Consider the following 26,158-nt stretch of genomic DNA (forward strand, 5'->3'; position numbering starts at 1 on the left):
TGTAAAGTGCTTTGAGACTTCTGAAATACATGAAAAGCACTATATAAATGTTAAACTTTAATTCACTAATACACTTTACAACATTGTTTTGCAAGTATTTACACCACTCTAAACAAGGGTGTTTATGTTAGATATCTTCAGTCAGTCAAAATTTTCCATAAGTCAAGTATGACACTCAGGAGAGAATACTACTCTGATTTAACTTTGAAGTGAAACTTATCAGCCTTTAAAATGTACCTGCTATTAGACAACTGTTGATGAAACTGTCTACACAAACAATACAGGTTGGCAGCTCTCCATTGCTGGCAGTTCCACTGGTAGTGGTAGCTCCTGCCAGTCATGCTTCAACAATTTCACTAGGGATTGTCACTGGATCCTGGCCACAAGTGAGGGAAGGTGGGATTGAGGTCGTGGGGAGAGGGTAGAGAGAAAGGTCTGGAATGTGGTGCATGTAGTTGCTGGCAAGGGCAGGGGATAGCTTTCAGCAGTCTCCTTCCTGATACTGGGTTGCATGATCAGCCACAGAGTGCCTGACAATGAGGAATGTAGAAATTGCCACCTGTCAGGAAGGCTGCTGGAAAACCCAACTGGACATGCCAGGTTGATGCACAGTGTGATTGTAACCAGGTGGACATTGTTAACTATGAGGTGCTTGATTGTTGTTGTTAACCTGGGTCAACCAGGAAAGCCCTGGCTGACCAATATAAACAGGGGCTTTACAATCTCCTCAGTCCAGGTGACCGACTCCAAGCTGGCTACCCACAGCCCGTGAACTTTGGAGGAAGAAGCTTGGTATAAAAAAAATATAAACAGGGGCTTTACAATCTCCTCAGTCCAGGCGACTGACTCTGAGCTGGCTGGCCACAGCCAGTGTATTGTGCACAAGTAAATAAAGGTTGACTTGGTGATGGGATACCAGCCTCTGTGCAGTTATTTCATGCACAGTAGAGCATATTAAAATGTCTTAAATTAATTTAAGTGACATTTTTCTGCAAGCGAGCATGTTTCTTGCATTGCCTCTTCCTGGCTCCAACTTGATCGTGGAGATTTCCCTGCTGCAATTAGACTGGTGTATCCTTTCTAGCAAATTTCCCACCATGACAGGCTGGATTAGATTCCACGCGTGGTTATGGGCAGAAGACCTAGTTTTAGATTGTTGTAATGAAGCTACAGCACAAATAATGGTCTGGATGGCCTCCTTCTGTGCACTAAACCACTATGGTCCTTAGTCATTAAGATGTTGCTTATGTGACACATCCAAAGTTTGAAAAGTTTACTTTTAGGTATTTTAAAAAGTCATCTTCTGATTTCAGTTAATTTCACTAAATTATTTAAACTCGTTTGTATAAATTGCTCAGGTTATTCAAACTGAGTTCAGTTTCTACTGACATCACTTCTTTTCCTCTGATAATATAGAAATCCCTCCATTTCTTTTCCAAATGTTTCATTTATAAAGCACCACTTACTTTCAGTTAGAGGTTTTTTTTATTGTAATAATTCCTTAATCATTCTCTTCTAGCTCAATGTTCATGCACTGCATTAATTTGTGTTGTTAATTGCTTGAAAATCAGTTTGAAGAGTTCTTACCTTTTCATCCATGTCCCTGTCTTCATTAAAAAACCAATCATACTGGAAAAAAACAAACAAACTGATTATATTAAGAAACAAAAGAACAGTACACTAGATTATGAAAATATTCTCAGCAAAAATCTCACAACTGAATTATTGCTTTTTTTTTGTTTTCAGCAATAATATTTGCAGCCTAACATCAAGAATACAGAAAAACAAGGCCAACTAAATTTTGGAGATATAATGTGCGGCACACCTTTCTCAGGGCAAAATTTTCAAAGAAAGTTTGGAGTCAGAAAATGAGACTCTTTTACACATTATACTCAAAGCCACCCTGATAGACTGTATCAATTGGAATTAATTGTTCTAAAGGAAAGGGACATTCAGCTAACTGTGTATCAAAACATCTGTTAAAGATAGGATTGAAGTGCAAGCCTGCCATCTGAAAATTAAGGGCATTATCAGATTTTAATACAAAATTTGGAATTTATCGCTGATGGGAAGGCTGAAAATGATCAAATTAAGCTCTAATATCAGGTGGCCTATCTACCAATGGTGCAGTAACCCAGATAGCAGAAGGTCACACAACTGACTGAACTATTTTAGGAATAATTATAAGCAGAGAAATATTTATTGTATTATCAACATTAACAATTGAGAAACTAGGACAGGCACAACAACACATCTAAATTAGTTCAATCAATAATCTGCTTATGGATTTATTTTGTCAAATTCAACTAAAGTACGACTATCACAAAGAGATTTCAAATTCTAAAGATTTTAATAGATATTGATAGCATTCAACATACCAAATCTCATCTCTCTCATTTATACAATACATATTTAATCTCATTAAAGTTTGCCACTCATAAACTTATGCAAAACTAAAGCCGGTGCCCTATGCTTCTTGTTAATTTCTTTCCTCCTGCTACATGCAATTAATGAATACACGGAACTGAATTGCTGAAATTACTTAAGCTCAAAACAGTAAATGTTTCCCACACTGGAAAATGAACAATGAGAGTCTGGCCTTGGGAGAATTCCGAAAACGTACATCAATCAGTAAACTAAACTGGTTTAAAGCTTATAACCAACAATAATGTAGATTAGTTATAACCCAACCAATCAAAATGGAAATAAAGAAACAAAAATGTGAAAATGAATGTTTGTAACAGAATTTGAAATTTTCCATTATATTTGCCAGAGTCATGATATCTCAAAATCTCAATTTGAAGATACAGTAAAAGTGGCCTAAACATATACCTTAATTTACTTTTTGAAGCCTCTGTGTCAAACATGATCTTCTACAACTGTAGCTCTATAAATAGTTGCTAAATACACATCAGCAACGCGGTCTTTCCAGTGAGACACTAGCCTTTCTACTTTGTGACATGCTGACCTAGCAATTCAAGCTACCAACATCAGACTGCCTTGAGAATAACACAGGTATAAAAGTCTTCACAATATAATTTAGGAGGTCTGGTGTGAGAAGACACCATTTGGCTCAATAAACACAGTCATCAAGAGTCTGTATGTGATTATTCCATCAAAGATTTCTGTCCTTCAAAGCACTCCTTCTCAATTCTCCTCAAAAATAATTCAACCCTCAAGAGAAAGATTAAACTTACATGCTGTATTAAGGTTTCAATTATTTTGTACCGATCTTGCATGTGCGTCACCATGTCAATCATTTTGTCTTCTGATGTTCTGACTAGGGTAGGACCAAATACCAATGCTAAATTCCGCGGCTCCATCTGAGGGAGCAAAAATAAAAATACAATGTCAGGTTGGGGTACAAATTTCTGTTTAGAGTAATCATGGGCAAATTAAAAATATCAAACTACAAGACAGTATAAACTCTGCTTTTTTTGAATTATGGACTTAATATAGGAAAATATACCGTATTAAACCTAGGGACTGTGGAAGAACTCATTGCATGTTTGTCGACAAGCTTACGTCATTCAACCATTAGAGGGTGATTTAAAGTTTTACAGAAGTTTGTAGCTTGGGTTGTGGATGAAGTTGTAGACATGCTCGCCAAGCAGTGGGTTTGGATGCAAATGTTTCGTCACCCTGCTCGGTAACATCGTCAGTGCGCCTCCAGTGAAGCGTCAGTGTTCTGTCCCGCGTGTTATTTACATGCCTTGGTTTGCTGGGGTGATTGGTATTACTTCCGGTTCTGTTTCTCAGTGGTTTGTACACAGGGTCTAATTCAATGTGCTTGTTGATGGAGTTCTGGTTAGAATACCAGGCATCCAGGAATTCCCTGGCGTGTCTCTGTTTGGCTTGTGTGATTACGGAAGGTGTTGTCGAATTCATATCCTTCAATGTCCGTGTGTAGTGAGACAAGTGAGAATTGGTCGTGTCTGTTGGTGGCTAGTTCATGTTCGTGTATCCTTATGGTCAGTTTTCTTCTGGTTTGGCCTATGTAGTGTTTCTCACAGTCCTTGCATGGTATTTTGTATATTATACCAGTTTTGCTGGTTCTGGGTATGGGATCATTTACGTTTGTCAGTAGCTGTCGCAGGGTGGTTGTCGGTTTGTGGGCTACCATTATACCTAGGGGTCTGAGTAGTCTTATGGTCATCTCTGAAATGTCCTTGATGTACGGTAGGGTGATTAGTGAGTGTCTTTGACAAAGTTGAGGAATTCTTGGGATGCATGGATGGGTGTATAGTGTTATCCACTAAATATTTCAATTTCTGTTGTAGTTCTTTGGCTAGACTATATGTTGGTAGTGAGACAATGGGTCTGAGGGGGACCCCCAGTTTGTGTACCTTTGGGAGTCCGTAGAATCGGGGTGTGTTGGCTTCATTTTTTTTGGTAGTCCTCTTGTTGATATCTCCTGAGTTGTGTAATTTCTTCAGGATCATTGTAATCCGGTTCCCTAACTGTGGTGATGGGTCTATATCTGCTAGTAGTGCATTAATCAAGGACACCAGGATAGAAGAGGACGAGATGATGATATGCTTCGATATAACAGCACTATTTACATCCATAAACATCGACCTAGTCAAAAAGACAATTGCCACACTACTGGATGAATCATGTATGCAGTCAACCCAGGACACCAACAACATCAATAAGGACACCACCATGAAACTACTAGATCCGTGCCTCACAACCCACTTCACCTTCAACGACCATATATTCAAACAAATCAACACAACACCAATGGGATCCCCAATATCAGGACTGATTGCAGAAGCAGTAAGACAAAGGTTAGAACGTTCAGTGCTCCCTACTATACAACCCAAACTCTGGGTCCGATAGGTAGATGACACCTTCGTGATTATTAAACACACAAAACTAGAAGAAACCCAGCAACACATAAACAACATCCTCACCGGGATAAAATTCACAAAAGAAGAGGAGGAGAACAACCAACTACCCTTTGTGGACATAATGGTAGAATGCAAAACAACAGGGAACTCCAGGCTAGCATATATAGAGAGACCACATGTACGGACCAGATACTCAATTACTCTAGCAACCACCCTAATGCCCAAACAGAGCTACATGAGGACACCATTTAAACAAGCCACAACATATTGCAGCAACCCGGAACTACACAAAGTAGAACAGGAGCACCCATATGGAGTCTTCAAAAGGAATGGATGCCCAAAAAGCACAATCTGCTATAACCTCCGAGACAAACCACAACAGGAAGACACAACACGACCAGACTCACTAATCACCCTGCCGTACAACCACAACCCGAGCTACAAATCTTCTCAAAAACTTTAAAGTTGTATTCTTGTTAAGGACAGAAACCAGGTGAGTGTTTCTTTTAACCCAGATATGGCAGTCAGGTAAACTTGAGATTTTGGACAGTTTGATTGAATTTTCCCATTTGTGACAACTATAGGAATAGTGGAGCTTGATTTCCAGTACACTCCCAGAGTGAGTGGTGACAAGACTCAATTTGGTCCTGTCACTCTTACTAAAAGATAATTACAGGGTGTCACAACAAAACATGCAGACAATTGATTTTGTAATCCCATTATCTGATTTACTACCTGGGACTTTCATAGACTGAAACAGTTGTACAAAATGGTTTAAAATGTCAATAGGAAACTCACGACCACAAAAATGGCCAAGTTTCAGAAAACCAATGCAGATTTGACAAGAGACCTGAGCTGCCATTAATGTTATTCAGAGGCAATGAAACAGTGAAATTAGACAAGGGCCCCACCCCATTTTTACGAGTTAGAGATAAAACAGCACTTATAGAAACAAAAAACTGGTTTTTCAATTTTTTTTGGAAAAGTGCAATGGAAATGCAAAACTGTAACAGGCTGAAAAAATCTCTTTTCTTTATGCCTCTCAAATAAAATCTAGAGACAACACTGACAAGAAAGAAACACTAGGGGCCAAACCTTATCAGAAATCAGGTAAGTGAAACTTTTGTCCAGTTTGACGGAGGATTTCTCTCAGCAAGGCTCAGTGGCTTTTCTTGAGCTTTTGTCCCAAACTCCTCAGTCATACAGTACAGAAAAGGCCCTTTGGCACTCTGCACCAACAAAACTACTCTAAATCTACACTAGTGTCACTTTTCAGCTCTTGACCCACAGCCGTGAACGTAATGACATTTCAAGCGCTCATCCAAATACTCTTTAAAGGTTGTGAGGTTTCCCGTCTCAACCCTCCCAGATTCCCACCACCCTCTGGGTGAAAAACCTTTTGCTTAAATCCCCTCAAAACCTCCTGCCCTTCACCTTAAAATTGTACCCATCATTGACCCTTCAACTAAAGGAACAACTGCTTTGTACATGCCCCTCACTGTCCTATGTGCCTCAATCAGGTTCCCTCTCAGCCTTCTCTGCTCTAAAGAAAAATACCCAAGCTCATCCAGCCTCTCTTCATAGCTAAGCCGTTCCAACCCAGGCAACATCTGGTGAATCTCCACTGCATTCCTGTAATACAATCATGTCCAGCCTGTAGTGTGTTGATCAGAATACTGGGGAGGCAATGGCCTGGTCATATTATTGCTGGACTGTCAATCCAGAGCCCAGATAACGTTCTGGGGACCTGGTTTCAAATCCCACCACAGAAGGTGGTGGAATTTGAATTCAATAACTATCTGGAATTAAGTGTCTAATGATGACTGTGAATCATCGTTGATTGTTGGAAAAACCCATCTGGTTCACTAATGTCTTTTAGGGAAGGAAACTGCCATCTTTACCTGGTCTGGCCTACATGTGACTCCAGACCTGCAGTAATATGGTTGACTCTTAACTGCCCTTTGGACAATTAGGGATGGGCAATAAATGCTGCCTAGCCAGCAACGCCCTCACCCCATGAATGAATTAAAAAAAAAACATAGTCCTCCAGCTGTGGCTTAACTAAGATTTTGTACAGCTCCAAATTAACCTCTCTGCTCTTATAATCTATGCCACGACTGATAAAGGTAAGTGTTCCAAATGCCTTTTAACTACACTATTAACCTATCCTGCTGCCTTCAAGGACCATTAAAAAGCACCTTAAGATCCCTCTGTTCCTCTGAACGTCCTGCCATTCAGTGAATACTCCCTTGTCTCATTACTTCTTCGGAACTGCATCACCTCACACTCATCAGGGTTAAATTCCATCTGCCACTGATCTGTTCATCTGCCCAATCCATTTATATCCTCTGATAACCTAAGATCTTCTTCCTCACTGTCAACCATCCAGTCAATCTTTGTATCATCAAACTACATTTTTTCTCTCGTCATTAACAAGGTACTACACCCCGATGGTGCCCCACTTGACTGATGCTATCCCAATTCCTCAGATCCCTGGTGCTGGTACTCTCCTTAAAAGAACTTTGTGTACCCAATGAAGTGCTAGCAGATCAGATAGCCCTGTTAGATTCATAACACATAGCCCAGGCACGGCAGACAAGAGGAAATTGGTGCCCTACCTTGCAGTAAGAGACCCAGAAGTCCTGGTTGACAGGGTAGTGCAGTGTAGGAGCATGCTCTTTCCTGGGACCAGCAGAGGAAGCCACAACATTGGACCCTGCCAGCCTGATCTGAAGTTGCCACCAAGATCAATGCAGTATCAGCCACCTGAAGGAATGGCCATTAGTGCCACAAGAAGGTCAATGACCTCTTCGTTCGTCAAGGTGAGTGCCACTATTTTCTATCTGCTACCTCACATTCACCCTGTCTCTGCTTCTTCAGCCACATCCCACTAGAACTAATGATCAACTATTCTCACTATTGCATGCAGAATCTTTCCTCACTACCTCAACCACTTTAACCCCTCATATTAGTAACACTACATGGTCTCTGTACTGCCTCCTGATTCACTTTAGACTTTGTAGCAGTTTGGTACAATTGAGTGGCTTGGTAGGCCAATTGCAATGAAGTGTATCTGCAGTCATGTAGGCCAGACCAGGTAAGGATGGCAGATTTTCTTCCCTAACAGGCCATGGGTAAACCAGCTGGGTTTTTATGACAATTAACAGTGGTTTCTGCAAGGTTAGCTTTTAATTCCAGACATTTTATTGAATTCAAATTTCACTATCTGTGATGGTGGTATTCAAACCCACATGCCCAGAATAATAGCTTGGAGGTCTGGAACACTAGTCCAGTAACATTACCACTATGCCACCACCTCCCCAAAATGTTGACACTTGAGGAGCAATATGAAGGTCAGTTCTGAAATGGTGTGCAGCTGGGCTTTAAAAATGGCACCTGAGGAAAGCTGAGGATCCTGGCAGTGGTGTCGTCTCTGGCCACACGATTCCCAAAGAGGGGCACCCAACTCGGTTAAATGATTCGGCCATGGAGGGGCGGGGGGGAAGAGGTGCAAGGTGGTGGTGAGTGGTGGAAGACTACATGAGAAAAGTAACACTGCGCCATGGCAATCCAGGTGCCAAGGATCTCTAAAACCAAAACATCAACTCAAAATGGAACAAAAACAAAGTTGCTGGAAAAGCTCAGCAGGTCTGACAGCATCTGTGGAGGAGAAAACAGAGTTAACGTTTCGGGTCTGGTGACCCTACCTCAGAACTCACCGGACTGAAAATGTTAACTCTGTTTTTACCTTCACAGATGCTGCCAGACCTGCTGAGCTTTTCTAGCAACTTTGTTTTTGTTCATGGAACAATTCTGCCCTCGATGCTAAGCATGGGGCAGCAGAATAACAGCACAGGCAACAAATTCATGCATGTGCACTATGTGAGGACACAGAATCAAACAGCACAAGGAGACTATTGTACTAATTTTTTGCAAAACTTACAAGCTTTCTTTACTCTTTCAAAATAATTCACTTGACTATTCATTTAACAACAGGTGTGGCACCTCCTAATATTTTCCACATCAACACATGGCACTGTGAGCTGATATTGGATTCAGTAATTCACAACATATGTACAAAATACTGTGGAAACAGCAATATTAGCTGTGGTACTCAAACAACTGTCAAACTATGAAGATTATAATTCACAGAGTACCTTGTTCTTTTCCGAGTGATCCGCTACAGTCTTCAGGTGTCCTGTGAGGAACTTCAAGGTTTCAAAATAATTTTCTGGTAATTTCCGAAGCTGAAATGATAGAAGTCTTATAATTATTCAACAATACACTCAGTTACTAGAAAATCTAATGAGTCTAAAGACTAAAACGTAAGTGCTTCATTGAAGTTTCTGGCCTCTCTAGAAATATAAAAGTTGAGAGAAAGTAGCAGGCATTGGATATGGCACTAGATCAAAGAATATTGCAGACTTTAAAAGCTCATGGTGTAGGGGATAATCTTATGGCATAAATAGAAGATTTACTAGCTAGCAGGAAACACACAGGTGTAAATGGATCATTTTCCAGTTGTCAAGATGAAACAACTAGGGTTCCACAGGGATCAGTGTTGGGGCCCTCGCTGTTTGTGGTATATATAAATACTTTAGACTAGAATGCAGGAGGGTTGATTACTAGTTTTGCAGATGATATGAAAATTGGTGGCATGGTAAATAGTGAAGAGGCATAGTCTTAGATTACAGGAGGATATAGACAGGCTGGTTGGATGGACTGATTGGTGGTAAATGGAATTCACTCCAGGCAAGTGTGAGGTGATGCACTTTGGTAAGACGAACAAGGCAGGGATGAACAGTAGGACCCTGGGAAGCACCAAGTATCAAAGGAAACTTGGTACGTATGTACACTGGTCCCTTAAGGTAGCAGGACAGGTAGATAAAGTGGATCAGAAGGCAAATGGGATACTTGTCCTTATTACCCAAGGCACAGAGTTTAAAGGCAGGAAAGTGATGCTGAAACATCAGCTAAAGTATTGCGTTCAGGGTCATGATTGCGCTAAAGAGATGCAGAGGAGATTTGTCATGATATTGCCTGGGCTGGAGAGTTCTATAAAGAGATCAGACGTATGGGACTTGTTTTCCTTGGAGGATCATGATTGAGATGTTTCATATTATAAGTCAGAGTAGACAGGAAGAAACATTTCCATTTGGTGCAGGAATCAATGACTCAGGGGCATAGAAATAAGACAGGAGGTTTAGAGGGGGTGAGAGGAAAAATGTTTTCATCCAAAGAGTGGTGGAAATCTGGAGCTCACTGCCTGTAAAGGTGGTAGAGACAGAAACCCTCACAAACATTTAAATGGACTTGCGATGCCAAGGCATTCAAGCCTATGGGTCAAGTGTTGGAAATGTGACTAGAATATTTAACTGCCTGTTTTTGACCAGTGCAGTCGATGGGCCAAAGGGCCTTTTCCTGTGCTTAGACCTCCATGACTCTATTCCTGTTGTTTATTAGGAAGGGAATTGAATAAAAAGTAGTGAGATTATGCTTGAGTTATACATGGCATTGGTGAGATCACATTTTTCTTCATCATTCATTCATGGGATGTGGTCATCGCTGGCTAGACCATCATTTATTGTCCAAGGCTAATTGTCCAGAAGACGGTTAAGAATCCACAACATTGTTATTGGTTTGGAGTCACATCTAGGCCAGACCAGGGATGGATGGCAGATTATTTCCCCCCCAAAGGACATGAGTAAACCAGATGGGTTTTTATCATGATCAGTGGTAATTACAAGATTGCCGTAATTTTTAAAAAATGTTCGAAATTTTAAAAAATTGAAATTTAAACAGCGGAAACAGCTCAGAGAAGGTTTTCTACAGCAAGCTGGTGTGGACAAGTTAACTTTTGAGGAAAAGTTGATCAGGCTAGGCTTGAATCCACTGGAGTTTAGAAAGAGTCAGTGGCAAATTGATTGATACATATAAATCCTTTGAGGTTTTGACATGAGGTTTTTCCTTTTGTGGGAGAATCGAGAACTGACTGTTTCAAACATGGAGTTGAATTGTTTCTTACAGATGGTTACGTGTCTTTGGAACTTGCAACAGGTAGTCAGAATAGTCTTTGAATTAGTTTTAAAGCAGAGGTAGATAGATTCCAGATAATCAAGAGCATTAGGAGTTATCGTGTATATGTCAAAATGTGGAGGAATTAGATGGAATTGATAATGAAATATGGAGTAACTAATAGCAATACTTTAATTCTCAGCACTTCACTTTAACCAGTCTTGGAGATATATCTGAAATGAAATAACTCAGTTACATGGAGAAACTACAGAAGTTGGGATTAATCTCCTTAGAAGAAATAAGTTTTTTGGTGATTTCAGGAAATAATTTAAAGATCTAGATTATATCAGTTTTAACTTCTAATTAATTTCCAACAGAAACTGTAGGTATTAATTTTTGCTATTAATTGCAAATACAAGTATATATAACTAGAGTTAGAACATACACAAGGAGTGACAGTTAGGATATGTAATGTAGTAGGATTTACCAGTTTCTTAAATTTTTGAAGCCTTTCTGTCGCATTCTCCAGTCTGTTGGTTTCAATGAAATCATTGTATTTATCTGTAAAGTACAGGCAACATCAATAGATGGTTAGCTATTTAGCAACTTGGTTCGTTGGTAACGCCATCACATCTGAGTCAGAACATAGTTTTGGCTGATCTCAAACTATGAAGGATGTAGATGGGAGGTCAGCCTGACGAACACTGGAGGAAGCAAAAACACATGGTAGTAGTGTGAAACAGCTAGCTTCGCTTATGGCTAAAATCTTTTTGATACCTTACCTTTCAGAACAACCTGAGGTACAGTGAGCAATTTTCAGAACCAAAAGGTGACAGATTTAGGTCCGTTCATAAGTTATGAAAAACAGTCTGATTATTCTATCGTACCAAATCAGCCTGTGCTTGCAAAACTCACAACACAATATCCGACATTAGATATGATTTCATGAGTAGACAATATTTGGTAAGTAATCCTGAGAATGTGAAAAATTATGCCACACTTGCATGTACTGGAAGCTACACATTAATACACAGGACTTTGTTAGTCGTAGACTCAAAGAACACGTACACACACTGTATCTGTTTCAACTCAACAAAATAGTTTGCAGCCATCCTCTGGATTGTTTCTCTGAATAATGCCTTGACTAATCACAGACAACCTGCCTGGTTTAAAGTTTAATTTTTTTTAATTTAACCTAATTTTCTTAATCAATCTGTTCAGAGATGTCATTACACACCTCTGGAACAGGTGGGAATTGAACCCTGGTCTCTCAGTCCTGGGGAAGGGACACTACTATTGCACCATAAGAGGATCCTCAAAGATTTAAAATTTAAACAAAGCTTGGCAATTAACGATCAATCATCATTAACTAGCAAATTCTCCAAGGCAATACCTCTATTAATCAGAGTCCACTTGTCAACCAACCAGCGCTCGCTTCTCATACAATATTAATGTTGCTTTTCCTTTACTTTAGTATTTCTTGCAAATTGTCTTCATGATTGCAAGATGCAAAGCCTAAACAAAATGTATCTTTTTCAGCATTAGTCATATTCTGTACTACCAAATGAACAAATTAACTAGTAATTCATTGCACTGTGTTTATGTAATCATGCTATGCACATGTTCTGAAGAAGCATCACTGCTTTCTCTCCACAAATGCTGCCAGACCTACTGAGTTTCTCTAGCAATTTTTACTTCTGATTCTCATTTCCAGCAATCACAGTTCGTTGTGTTTTTTTCATGCTACGCACATGTTGGCTTTTTTTGTCTAAATTATAGCCACTGTACTTCCAAGTTCTTCTTTGAAACTGTAGTGACTCTAGCGAAGGCCAGGTGGATTTCAGTGACTATGAGATCCTTGATTGGGGTTGTTAACCAGGGCCAATCAGGGAGCCTTGGCTGACAGATATAAACAGGAGGTTCAGGGAGTCTCTTCATTTCTAGGATTAAGCTGGCTGGTGCACTATGCACATATAAATAAAGGGTAACTTGGTGATGGGATACCTGCCTCTGTGCAGTAATTTCAATGGCGATAAGAGAAAACAGTATGCTCCTGAAGAAAATTCACTTGCAGTGATTGTCTTTGAGTTGGGGTAAGCATTCCTAGCATCATGCTTTTATTCGGGAACCTTGACTAGTTCAATCCTGCCGAAGGCTGGGCCAGCATGTGGAAATAATGCGCTATTTATTCCAGGAAATGACATTGGGGCAGATGAAAAGCAACGAATAATTCTTCTGACTGCTTGCGGACCACAGCATTTTCATTTATTAGCAGCAAACTTTTCCTAAGGCACCAGATATTAAAATCTTTCAAGAGTTGATGGATTTAACGAAGGAATATTATGACCCCAAGCCTCCCCTAATTCTGACACACTATCAGTTTTATATGGCAATTCAAGAATCAGGGGAATCCGTATCATGATTTTTGACGAGGTTAAGATGACTGGCAGAGGCACGTGATTTGTGTTAATTCTGAAGGAGATGCTGAGAGACCACTTGGTATGTGGCATTAATGATGCAATCATGCAAAAACACCTACTAGCTAAAGACCAACTGGACGAAACAAGTGCCACAATTTGGCTTTGTCATTAGAAAATGTGGCATGCGGAGCATGTGAGCTACAGGGCATCCCAATGGAATTGGGCACCCTCACCTGACCGACTGAACTTGAAGAACACACTTTAGTCTAGGCAATTGTGGATTCTCACACAGGGCATATCCTGAGCCAGGGGACCCTAGGTCTGCCCACAACAAAACCTCAAAACAAACACGAGCCAAATAGTTAAGATGTTCTTCAGATCCAGGCTGGCAAGCCATTGCAGTTGCTGCCAGTATGCAGATTGGAGACAGTAAAGGGGGCCTAAGAGGCCTGACTTCAGTAAGATAACTCATAATTTGGTATCAAGGAAAGTGCACACCCTGGAAAGTCCACCTACATGTTATTTGCAACAGTTAACATGCTTAGCAACATCCAACTCAGAACTACTCAAAGTAAGTGTCTGGTTAAATGGTCACCCAGTTCTCATGGAGGTCGATACCAGTGCAGCTGCATTAGTGGTTACAGAACCAGTCTTTAAGAAGATTCGCTCTGCATTCCAACCCTTAAGTTTGTGCAAGACCTCGGCTAGATGGAGAACCTATACTGGGGAACCATTACAAATTAAGGGTACTGAGAAGCAGTTAGTGTAGTTACCACTGATCGTGGTAAGAAACTCAGGCCAAAGCTTGATGGGGACAGAATTGGTTGAGAAAGATTCACCCTGATTGGCTCAACATTTTCCAATTAAAAAATGGCTGCCCAAGCAAAGTCCTAATTAAATACCCAGAAGTTTTTCAGCAAGGTCTAGGGACAATCAAAAGGAGCCAAGGCCACATTGCATGTTGACCAGGAAGCAATTACACAATTCTGCAAGGTCTCCCAGTGCCATTTGCCTTACGTGCAAGAGTAGAGACAGAAATCAGAAGGTTTGAAAGAAAAGGAATCATCTAACCAGTGCAGTTTGCAGAATGGGCAGCACTGGTCATACCGATTGTGAAGCATGATGGCTTACTTTGTCCCTGTGGGGATTTTAAGCAAACAGGCAAACAGTGAAAACTGGTTCTCGCAGCTGGATAAATACCCAATCCTTCACACAGAGGACTCATACACAAAATTGGTTGTGGGTGGGAAGCGGACTATCCTTCACAAAGCTGGGCATGAGTCATGCGTACCTGCAAATATGACTAGGTGAGGGGCCCAGAAGTATGTCACAATTAATACCCATAAGGATTTGAACCAATATACAAGACTGCCTTTTGGGGTATCATCAGCCTACGCCCTTTTCCAAGGGATGATGGAGAACATTTTACTGGGTAGTTCTGCTAAAGTGCATGTCTTGTTAACACAAATTGGCTCTAATACGATTGATAAATAGTGGGCGCTGTTTGGATAACGCAAACTTTCTGCCTTAAAGGTATAGTGATTTTCTATAATGATTTCCCGATAACACGATTTTCTAAAACACAAGGTTACGCAAGAACACAACTATCTTATAGAAGAAATACCTGTATAGATCCAGCAGAATTGCTAATGGGGAAAAGACTCTGCATAACGTTAAACCCACCAGCAGCAGGAATGCCAATGATGGCCACTTGTCTCCTCTAAGCAAGACAGACAGTTTACTTCAAAAACAAAATTGCTTCTGAGGAAGGGTCACCGGACCCGAAATGTTAGCTCTGTTTTCTCCTTCACAGATGCTACCAGACCTGCTGAGCTTTTCCAGCAATTTTGTTTTTGTTCCTGATTTACAACATCCGCAGTTCTTTTGGTTTTTATACAGTTTACTTCAGTGGACGAAGTTTGGTGTCAAAACCACAGAAACAGCCCTGCGTAGATACGAGGTGGGGTTGACGTGAAGTCAAGCCCAGTGTCTTACGAGGTTTGGGTAGGTACAGTGGTCTTGAACAAACACGTGGATCACCTGAAAGCTGCTATATCACAAATAGGGCAGGAGCAAAACATACCTGGTCCCTGAGAACGGCCAGAAAGTCTGTCAAAAATCGTGGGTTCTCCCCCTCCATCTAGAGTTGAAGAAACCTCAAACTCCGAGATGGATGCAGCCTCAATACCGTTACTACCCGAAAAGGAGAAGGAGGAAACTCTTCCGAGACGCTTGGGCACAAGAGACAGTCTATGGTCTGGTACACGCTGCCCATGCCCGAGTCAGAGAAACTGGAGCTGGGGCAAAAATGCCCCGGAAGAAGCTACAAAAGAACAGGCCTACATCCCTGGTCTTTGGTTTTGGGGGAAGGGTGGGGCATGTGTGATTGGAATGAAGGTCAGGTGGATCTCCGTGACTGAGATCCTTGATTGGGATTGTTCGCGTGGGCCAATCAGAAAGCCCTAGCTGAGAGATATAAACAGGAGGCTCAGGCAGTCTCTTCATTTCTAGAGACTGGCTTGGAGTTGGCTGGTCAGAGCAGAAGTAAATAAAGGGTGACTTGGAGACAGGATGCGTGCCTCCTTGGGGTTGTTTCAGAAACATTTTGACACATTTCACATTTGACCAAAGGCACCAAATAACTGAAAAACGTTCTCTCCACTTTTTATGTGAAACTTAATGGATCATCTTATACAACTTCAGAATTACAGATCTCAACTGCCTTAAAGAGACATTTGCTGTAACTTTAGTATATTGACCGTTACCTAACTGAAAACAATAAATTATTAAAATGATTCACTCACCATCTGTAAACAGAGGTTCAGGAAGCTTTCGGAAGAACAGTTTAAGCAAGCTGCTAATCACATTCAAGTCCTGCCATTTCTGCAAAGACAAAATTACTCAATACAGGCAGCCATTATGTGTCATTAGGCTCTACTCAAATATAAATCACCACTGTTAAACATTCTTTTGTGAAGTATGGAAACTACAACAGAAAATTGCCATTACGAGTCTTTGAAGGCATGATTAAAATTTGAACTTTCTTACGGCCCTCTACATGAACAGTGCTAAATGATGTATAGGTTTGCACTCATGTTCACCACGGCTATAGATTGCGATCAGAGGCTGATATTCAACAGACAGCTCTTTGCACAGTGTCTATCAGAAACATGAGCAAACTGTTAAGGGTTCTCTGATAATTTCCTTCAAATATACCTCTAAATTACTCATGCAAATACAAAACAAGAAAAAAGGGTAGTATTATGTTTGTAGAAGAATTAGAAGCTTACTTCTTCTGAGGTATTTAGATCAGTCATTCCCTTATTCAGTTGTTCTTGTAGGCTGGAGACCATGGCATTGTTCCCTGGTACCCTATAGATCCCAGTGTACTCCAGACCTTTCTCCTCCACTAATTTACAACATACCTCCACTATTAGTGGTATAAACTGAAAGAATAAACACAAACACACAAATACTTGAACAACATAATTAAATATTGCAATGTGACAGCATCATTGTCTAAAATGGAAACAAATAACAGATGAAATGAAATATTTTATCACCAAAAACACTGATATATTTTTCATCTGATTTTGGGATCTGTGCATCGCTAGCAAGGCCAGAATTTCTTGCTCATCATTAAGATGGTGGTACCGAGTTATATGTTTCAATGGCTGATGTATCCACAAGCATATTTCTTGCAGAGGCTTGATACAACCGAGTGGCTTGCTAGCTATTCCAGAGAATAGTTAAGAGGCGATTATGTTGTTGTGGACGTGTAGAATGGTAGAATACCGTCCCAAAGGTTATTAGTAAACCACATGAATATTTACGGCAATCCAATAATTTCAGGGTCATGACTAAATCACACAATATTTTACTCCAGATTCATTAATCAATCTTAGATTTTTCTACCTTCCAAGAAGGGATCTGAACTCGTGCTTCCCGAGCTTACTTCATTTCTCTAGATAATTAGTTCAGTAGCATTACAACAATGCTATGAATGCTCTAATCACTAGTGCTCATGAAATAGTAAACCATCTTATTGCACTCACTGCAATCAAACAAAATCTAGCACCAAGGTAACCACCAACAAGGTATTAGGACTACAGACCAAAAACTTGTTTGAAGAGCTTGGTTTCAAACAGTGTCTTAGAGGAGAGACAGTTGAGAGCAGAGGGATTAAGGGAGAGAATGCTAGAGCAGAAGTAAAACCCCAATTGAAATACCAACCAGGTATCTATGTCAAGGTGTTAAGGCGTGAATACTTATAGCCTAGTAAACACACACAACCAATTACCTTGTTATTTATACCAGGTTGACACTCTTCTAATCGAACACCAAAAGCTGCTCCTGAAACTGTTTTTTTGGTTTTCTTCATTATGTTCAACCAAGAACTCTTGTCCTTGGAAAGACTACTTTCATCTGGAAAAAGAAACAGGCAGCCAAAATGAGAAACCTTAGCCAGATAACTTTTATGTATGTTACTTAATGGGCAAGGTTCAGTCAGTAATTGCACCATTGGTGCATTTTCCAAGTGGTGTTAAACATGTAGGAGTACTGACTAATCAGGTGCCATAAGACTTCATGGGTCCAGAGTCAATGTTAAGGACTCCTGGAACATTCCCTCTTGACTGTATTACACTGTGCTGGGTCTGTCTTCCTGGTGGGTGTTGTCTGGGATGTTGTGTATTAGGTATGATTCTAAGAATCTGACCATGTCAGGCTGTTGCATGACTAGTTTGAGAGATAGCTCACTCAAATTTGGACACTCACCTCCCAAATATTCGCAAGGGTAACTTTATAGGGTTGACAGGGCTGATGCCTTAGTTCATGCCAGGTTGTCTGTCTGATTTCATTTGATTTCCTTTCTAGCAATTGAGACAACTGAATGGCTTACTAGGCCATTTCAGAGGAAAGTAAAGAATCAACCACATTGCTGTAGGCCAGAGCAGTTAAGGATAGCAGTCTCCTTTCCTCAAGGACATTAGTACATTCACTAGCCAAGTGATTTTCTAACTAAACTCAAATACTAAAATGATGACATTCATTCGTTTTAAAATCAAAGGCAGTACTCTGCAGGGTGCTACTATGGTGATATATGTGACAATTAACGAAGGGGAATGAGATGATATTTCTTTTGAAGTAATGTCAACTCTGTTAACTCTGCTTTCTCTCCACAGATGCTGTCAGACCTGCTGGGTTTCTCCAGCAATTTCTGTTTAGGCTTGAGATTTCTTCTGGTTGTACTATATTAGCAATATTGTAAACACAATGGAATATTTCTTCTAATTGTTACTTTCAACAAAACAAACTTAAATAACTTATTTTTCATTATATACCAAAGATCCTAAGTTTTGCAATACAAGCAAAATGTAGTTACAGCGGTCTTTGACACAAGCAAACTCGCAGAGGTAACAAAGAAAAAGTCGCAATGAATTCTACGATAGCACTGCTTCTCTAGTATCGCTCAAGTGCTTTCCCAGCAGCATACTTGACTGGAAAGCACAAAAACTGATTAGAAAGTAACCCTTGAAAGATGTGCAAAGAAATTAGTTCCATAGATCTAGCTTTGATTGTTATGAAAATTCACCTAAAATTTAACAACTAACACTTCTGCATTAGTACATATTGACGAGAGCTGAGGAAGAGAGAATCACAAACAGGTTTTTGGAATCCAGTTGACATTTTATAGATTTCTGGACAACACCTTAAAGAATTAGACTGTGCAGTTTGGAAGTGGATTAGAGCCATCCCTACTACCAACAAGGTCATCCCTTCTCAGATTTTGAAAAGAATTTATGGATCTAATAGACATTAAAAAAGGATTATGCCATAGGTTAAATTGTATCTGCTTTTTTTTTTAACCCAAATTTCACTTAAAATCATTGCAGAATGAAGAATTTATAGATTTTCAGACAATTTTAACTTCCTGTTTTCATTTATTCCCTGTTTCCCAGGGAATCCAACACTTTTTAACTGGGTAGGGAAGTGACCGGCTAACGAGTCTTTGTGCAGGAACGTCCTCAGCTGAAGCAGCATTCTTCCATTTTACTTCCCCCTCTGTGGAGGTCTATTTTTGAGAAGCATGAAAACACTGTAGTGCTTGAAACAAGAGTGCCCTCTGGTGCATTAGTTAACTCTGGCAGATACAGTCAAACAAGAGTTTTACTTGCACATCTTTAGGGTGCTCAGGAGAACAGCTCAATTGGCAATTCCCCCCACTAGTAGTTCTGCTGTGGAAATGAAAATGTACCCATTCCTACTGAACAACACTAGAACAACGAAACTCTATAGGATTCAATAAACGTAAGTCCGTTTCTCAATTCTTTGCGAGAACCTCAAAATTTCCACAAAACCTTTCACTTCCTTTGATCACTTTCTATAATGTAAACAGTCTCAAATTTTATGCTTTGTATTAACTAAGTTATATTTATTTAGTCTTCTCTCCTGACCTTTGTGACATCTTCCATGAACCGTGATTCTTCAATTAAATTTTTCAGCAAGAATTTCCAATAAAAATAGCATGCAGTGCTCCTGCCAGGGCTGCACACAACATGGCAAAACAACTGTCGAAGAGAAATTTTCGACAAGCTTTCCTTTCATAACCTTACTGGAAATTCAAATTACATATGGTTGATTCCAAAACTGGGCAAAATAATTTTCTTTACATTAAAATCCTTCAGCTTGTCAAATCAGAATTAAACTCATTTCTTAAGTAGAAATAGTACAATCATTGTAAAGTAAGTTTAAGCTTTGTTTTAAGTAACCATAAATGGAGATAGGGTTCAATTACAAGGGTAGATCACTGAAGTGAGTGGAAAGCTATGAGATTTGTAGCACTAAATGGGTTATAAACCCGTGGCAATGATAACACAATGTTGAGCTGCATTACCTTTGTTCACATTATCTTGCCTGGGAGATCGTGGACGTCGAGTGACATGGTGACGAGATCCCTTTGGCGAAGAATCAGACTTGTTATTTGCGGGACTGCAAGGCAATACAGGTACAATATCAGTAATGGAAGAAGCTAAAATTGAAGTACTGGTACAGTAATTATTTACCTGTGTTTTGACACATAGCCTTAAATTCAATCCTGGATATTTCTGTATTTTTGGAAATGGGGCAATCTGACCAATTCACTAGTAAACCTTTCAATTTAGACAGTTAAATTATTTTGCTTATTTAGCTATAATATACAGTTTAATTCAGTCAATTTGAAAGTAACCCACCTTTTATTCCTTTTTAAAAATTAATTCAAGTAATGTGGGCTATGCTGGCAGGTCCAGCACTTACTGCCCATCCTTAATTGCCTTGAGATGATAGTGGTGAACTGCTGTCTTGAACCACTGCAGTCCATCTGGGAGAGGTGTAACCACAGTTCTATGAATGAGGGAGTTTCAGGGTCTTGATCCAACACACTGTAGGAATGGTGACTCATTTGCAGGTGTACATGGTGTTTGACTTTAGCAAGTGGGTGTCTTGCAGGTGATGGCGTTCCCATGTGCTTCTTGATAGCACTTTTGATCACACCAGCAATCATTTTATTGATAATTGAGAGAAGATTGATGAGGCCATAATTGACCTGTTTGAACTTGACCTGCCTTTTATGTGCAGGACATACAGCTTGGAACAGCTTGGCTAGAGATACAGCAAGTTTTGGACCTCCAGTCTTCAGTATCATTGCTGGAATGTTGTCAGTACCCATAGCCTTTGCAATAACTAGTGTCTCCAGCCATTTCTTGATATCACATGGAGAAATCTATATTGGCTGATGACTGGCATCTGTAATGCTGGGAACTTCAAAGGAGGTCAAGATGGATCATCCACTTGGAACTTCTGTTGGAGATTGTTGTGAATGCTTCAACCTTCCTTTTTGAACTGATGTGATCTGCTTCTGCATGGTTGAAAAAGGGGCTACTGTGGTCCTTCTGCCTCCAGTGAGTGCTTAATGTGCTGCCTGAATGAAATGTTGCCATAGTCGTAGAGGACCAAGGGCTGCCCTCACATTAGAGAGAGATGATAGGTGGTAAGTTTTACCTGAGGGTCACCACGCCTTAGGCAAGGTTGAGAAGGTGGGACCTTCATTGTATCCTCAGCCATCTCTTTTCCATACCATTGAGAAAGTCAACATGAGCAGAAATAGTTCTATCGTAGAATTTGCTTTTTCTTGCCCCTCCTAGCAAAGGATTGATTATATCCTTATAATTTGATCAAATAAGAAAAAGAGCCATAAAAAATTACTGCCAAGGAAGGTATTCTTAATCCCTGGTCAACAAAATAATACTACTCGGGCACAGTTAAGGTATATTCCCTCAATTGGGAAAGGTAAGGAAAATTCAGATATTTGTATGACAAAAGAGGTAGAAGATAAGATTCAAAAGAAAAAAATTGCACTTATGACAGATATCAGGTTGAAAATTTATTTGAAAGTCAGGCTGAATATAGAAGGTTCAGAGGGATCATAGAAACATAGTATCCCCACAGTGTGGAACCAGGCTATTCGGCCCATTGAGTCCACACCCACCTTCTGAACTGCAAACGTTATGCCTTATTTAAACAGGATGCAAGAATAAGTCATGCAACTACGGACCAGTCAGCTTAATTGTGGTGGTTGAAAATTTCTAGAACCAATATGTTGGGACAACATTAATAGTACCATAGACAAATATTTAAGTACAGCCAGTATAAATTTCCTAATGGAAAGTTATTTTTAACTAACTTGCTGGATTTTTTTTGGAAGAAGTAACAATTGATCAAGATAATACTTTGGGCTTCCATAAGACATTTGATACAGTGCCACACTACAAACATTCGAACAAAATTAGAGCACATGAATAAAAGGAACAGCAGCAATATGGTTGCAAAATTTACCAAGTGAAAACAGAGGGCAGTCATTTGGATTGGGTAGAGGTTTATAATAGAATTCTCCAGGGATCAGTGTTGAGACCCTTGCTTTTCCTGATTATGCATTAACAATCAAGACCTTGGGGTACAGGGCATAATTGTGGATGGTATGAAATGTGGAAGCATTGTAAACAGTGAGAAAAATAGTGTAAACCTTCAGAAGGACATTGATAAGTTGCTGGAGTGGGGGTATATGTGCTGGATTGAGTTCAATACACAGAATTTTGGTAGAAAAAACATGGAGAAAGAGTCTAAATAAAAGTTACAACTCTAAAGGCCATGCATGATAGAGGGATGTATATATATATATAAGGCATTAAAGGGGGCAGGGCAGGTTAAGGAAGCATTTAATGTATCAAGTGAACATTTTGAATCTGTTTTGAGCAAGAACATAAAAAGTAAAAATCGCAATAAATAAAATGATAATTAGCTGGGTTGGTAAAATAAAAACAACAAGTTCTCAACCAATCACACTTACTACCGTGCAAGTATTAAATATTGCTCTTTTATTCTGCAAACACAGAAAGCTCACACAAAAGTGATTATAGGATGGGAAAAAAATGGAAGGAAGGAAAAGGAAAGAAATAAAGCCTTAGACATCCCTAAGTGTCTAACAGCCAATTTTTGAGAAATGCTGCTGTGAAGACACTTTACATTTAATATTGTTTGGAGGGGGCTGTTGACTTGCTCGCCGAGCTGGCTTGTTCTTGTTCAGACGTTTCGTCACCATGCTAGGTGACATCATCAGTGGAATCCAATGAAACTGTGTTATTCTACTCCATTATCTTCATCAATTCTACTTCATTGATGAACATCAACTAGCAGCAAAATGGCACGATGAGCTCTCCTTAATATCGGTACACTCAGATAATGAACGCCATCAGTTTAACTGGGACATGGTAATCATAGTAGCCCATATACAAACCGATATAGATCAAAACGGAAATGACAGTACTCACCATAGTGGACCAAACAGTATAAATTCTAAGCGGGGCAGAATAACACCGTATCATCGGAGGCTCCACTGATGTTGTCACCTAGCACGGTGACAAAACATCTGAACGAGAACAAGCCAGCTCAGCGAGTAAGTCAACAACTTCACCCCCAACCCGAGCTACAGATCTTCGCCAAAACTTTGATTGTTTGGAGGACTTAAATTTTGAAGGATTATGAGAAAAAAGGAATTTATTTCAACCTTTGTGGACCAGTGTGGAGTAGTTGCTTTAAATGAGGCCACTTAAACTTCAATGTGGACATTGAGATTTTTCTTTACAAGGCTACCTAGAAATCATATGACTGGTGATAACTGCTTGGTTTGCTGTAGATTTTTCTGAACAGTGACTAACTCAGAGATGTTCTTGCTTTATCTATCTGTATTGGAGGAAATCCTGCCATAAACAAGTCAATTTGGAGAAAGGCTTGTTCAGGACAAGCTGAATTGGAGGGAACAAGTAGTGTCTGTTCTAACAAAGAGTCGCTAGATCCAAACTATGAAATCTGCTTTCTCTCTACGGAATCTGCTAAGCCTGCTGAGTTTTCCCAGCAATTTCTGTTTTTGTTTCGGAATTTAGGTCAGCCTGCTTTACCCAGCTGATCTCTCTTGTTTCTGAGAGGAAGATTCTCCATGAGTTCAGGGTAAAACATATTTGAAAGACTGATTGAAAGAATTCCAAGATGGTAATTCCTGAGCAAGCTGTGTCTTGAAGACTTCAAAGGTAACTGTGTATAAATAATGACTTGAAATGTGCCAGTATATCAAAGCAACAGACTCCATAACATCCCACACTAGTTGAAAGGCCCTTTTGTTTAAAAAGCTGGCATAGTGGCATCTAATTGGTCATCTCGGTAAATGGAAAAGTATGGTTTTTGATGGTACAACCCACGGATTTGAGGGACTACAGCAATGAAACAGTCCTCCAGCCTCAGTTGTAACAGTACCTATTTCTGAAAATTGTAGGAAACACAATGAATTTGGGCTCAGCAAGGTTCCATTTGTGGAATATAATAATAAGCAGACAATAATCCGAGTCTGGGTGTCAACAGAGGCCTAAATATTGCCCATTACACAGCAAATAACCATCCCCAATCAAAACAGCGCTATTGTAAGATCCATCAAGTAAAATTAAACATTAGTTTGTAAACAAAGTTACCATTTATGATTTCTAAAAGAATCAGGATATGACAGACTCTTCGGCAGCTTAATTGGTTAAGGAAAGGGCCAAGCTTAATTTTCAGTCTGAGTCTGGTTATTTGATTTCAGAGTGAAAAGCAATACCTTGTCCTGCAACTGATCTGGTTTGATCCCAGATTCCTACCCATCAAACCTTTGCTACAAATGTGCTGTATGAATGCCAGAGTACCACCAAATCAGGCTCAAAATCCATTGTAATAAAATCAGGACTGCACAAAAGAAATGGGCATAGTGTCATAAGCATACAGTGCCTGGGAAACCTACCCAGAAAGATAATCAACACCTTTAGTGTAGGAAGGTCAGAAGAACAAAATAACGGCACTGTGTTTCTGTAGAACTACTTAACTTATAGAGTCAGAGTCATACAACACAGAAACAGACCCTTCAGTCCAATTCGTCTCTGCTGACCATGTTTCCAAAACTAAACTAGTCTCACTTGCCTGCGTTTGGCCCATAAGTCTCTAAACCTTTCCTATTCACGTACCTAACCAAATGTCTTTTAAATGTTGTAATTGTACCTGCATCCACCACTTCCTCTGGCAATTCATTCCACATACTAACCACCCTCTCTGTGAAAAAGTTGCTTCTGGTCCCTTTTAAATCTTTCTTCTCTCACCTTAAGAATATGCTCTCACCTTAAGAATATGCTCTTAGTTTTGAATGTTCCCACCCGAGGGAAAAGACCTTTGCTATTCATTTTATCTATTCCCCTCGTGATTTTATAAACCTCTATAAGGTCATTCCTCAAGCTCCTGTGGTCCATTGAAAGAAGTCCAACATCTACTGATGATATACTGAAACCAGCCTTTTTTTTTTAGAAATTTAAACATTTTTAAGGGCTTAGAGTCTTCACCTCCTAATATTTTGGCACTAGTATTAGCTCTAATACAACTTCTACTGATAGACCAAATATGGTACTGTATAATGTTTGAATACCAAAGGAAGTTTGCCAAATTCTGGTAAATATTCAAAATATTTCCTTTTGGAATTTCTCCTTTTTAAAATAGTATCAAAATGACACAGTCATCACATAAAACCACAACAGCACCACCAATAACACTTTACATGTGGTTATAATGTGCACATAAATACAGATAGCAACCAACTTTCAAGGGAAAGATATATGGAATTTGAACACTGTAAAGAAATTCACGTCTTTTCAGCATATGCTTAGCAGTTCAATTGATATCAACTTTTAAAAAGATACTGTGAAAAATTAGTACCAGACCAAAAGATAATTACAGATAAGGAATGTATTGAATTCAACATTGTTCCAAAAAAAATTCCAGTTCGGAAAAATGATTTACAGCAGTGTTCGTATCCTTTTGAGTATTAAACATTTCTGAAATGTCCTTGATTAACAAGGATAAAGGCTGCAGTGAACAAGCTGACTGGGAGCAAGATAGTCATTCTCTAACTCAGCAGCAGACGACAAAAAATTCTGATCAGTTGTATCATAAACAAGACATTATCAAATAATTCAATATCTAACTGATTTCATTACCTCTGGTTTCTGTATTCTTTTAATTTTACTTCGATCAGTCTTGAACTTGTGTCCTAATAAGAAATAACAAGAAATATATGTAATCTCCTAGCACCAGTTCAGAAGCAAGAAGAAAGGATGATCAACCATTCTGAAATGTTTGGTTGACATCACTTATCTCACAATTCTCCACAGAATGGATCTAATACATACAGGGAGGCATAGAAAATGTGGGTGTGTGCAAACAATGTGGGAGTAAACTTTGCAAGACTGAGGACATGGAGGCCCT

At 39.6% G+C, this 26,158-nt stretch overlaps 1 protein-coding gene across 3 annotated transcripts in view; it reads right to left on the reverse strand.

Annotated features, from left to right (window-relative positions):
- Positions 1-26,158, reverse strand: part of arhgap23a (Rho GTPase activating protein 23a) — a 306,389-nt gene that overhangs the window by 50,886 nt on the left and 229,345 nt on the right. For all 3 annotated transcript variants that reach the window (XM_048614508.1, XM_048614509.1, XM_048614510.1), the window contains 9 exons: positions 25,891-25,943; positions 20,184-20,278; positions 17,589-17,713; positions 16,579-16,734; positions 16,093-16,171; positions 11,356-11,429; positions 9,011-9,100; positions 3,198-3,323; positions 1,588-1,629 (listed from right to left, as the gene is read on the reverse strand). In XM_048614508.1, coding sequence (XP_048470465.1) covers positions 1,588-1,629; positions 3,198-3,323; positions 9,011-9,100; positions 11,356-11,429; positions 16,093-16,171; positions 16,579-16,734; positions 17,589-17,713; positions 20,184-20,278; positions 25,891-25,943 — 840 coding nt within the window. The remainder of the gene's footprint in view (positions 1-1,587; positions 1,630-3,197; positions 3,324-9,010; positions 9,101-11,355; positions 11,430-16,092; positions 16,172-16,578; positions 16,735-17,588; positions 17,714-20,183; positions 20,279-25,890; positions 25,944-26,158) is intronic.

This window comes from Rhincodon typus, chromosome 30, assembly GCF_021869965.1.
Source record: "Rhincodon typus isolate 14 chromosome 30, sRhiTyp1.1, whole genome shotgun sequence".
NCBI lineage: Eukaryota > Metazoa > Chordata > Chondrichthyes > Orectolobiformes > Rhincodontidae > Rhincodon > Rhincodon typus.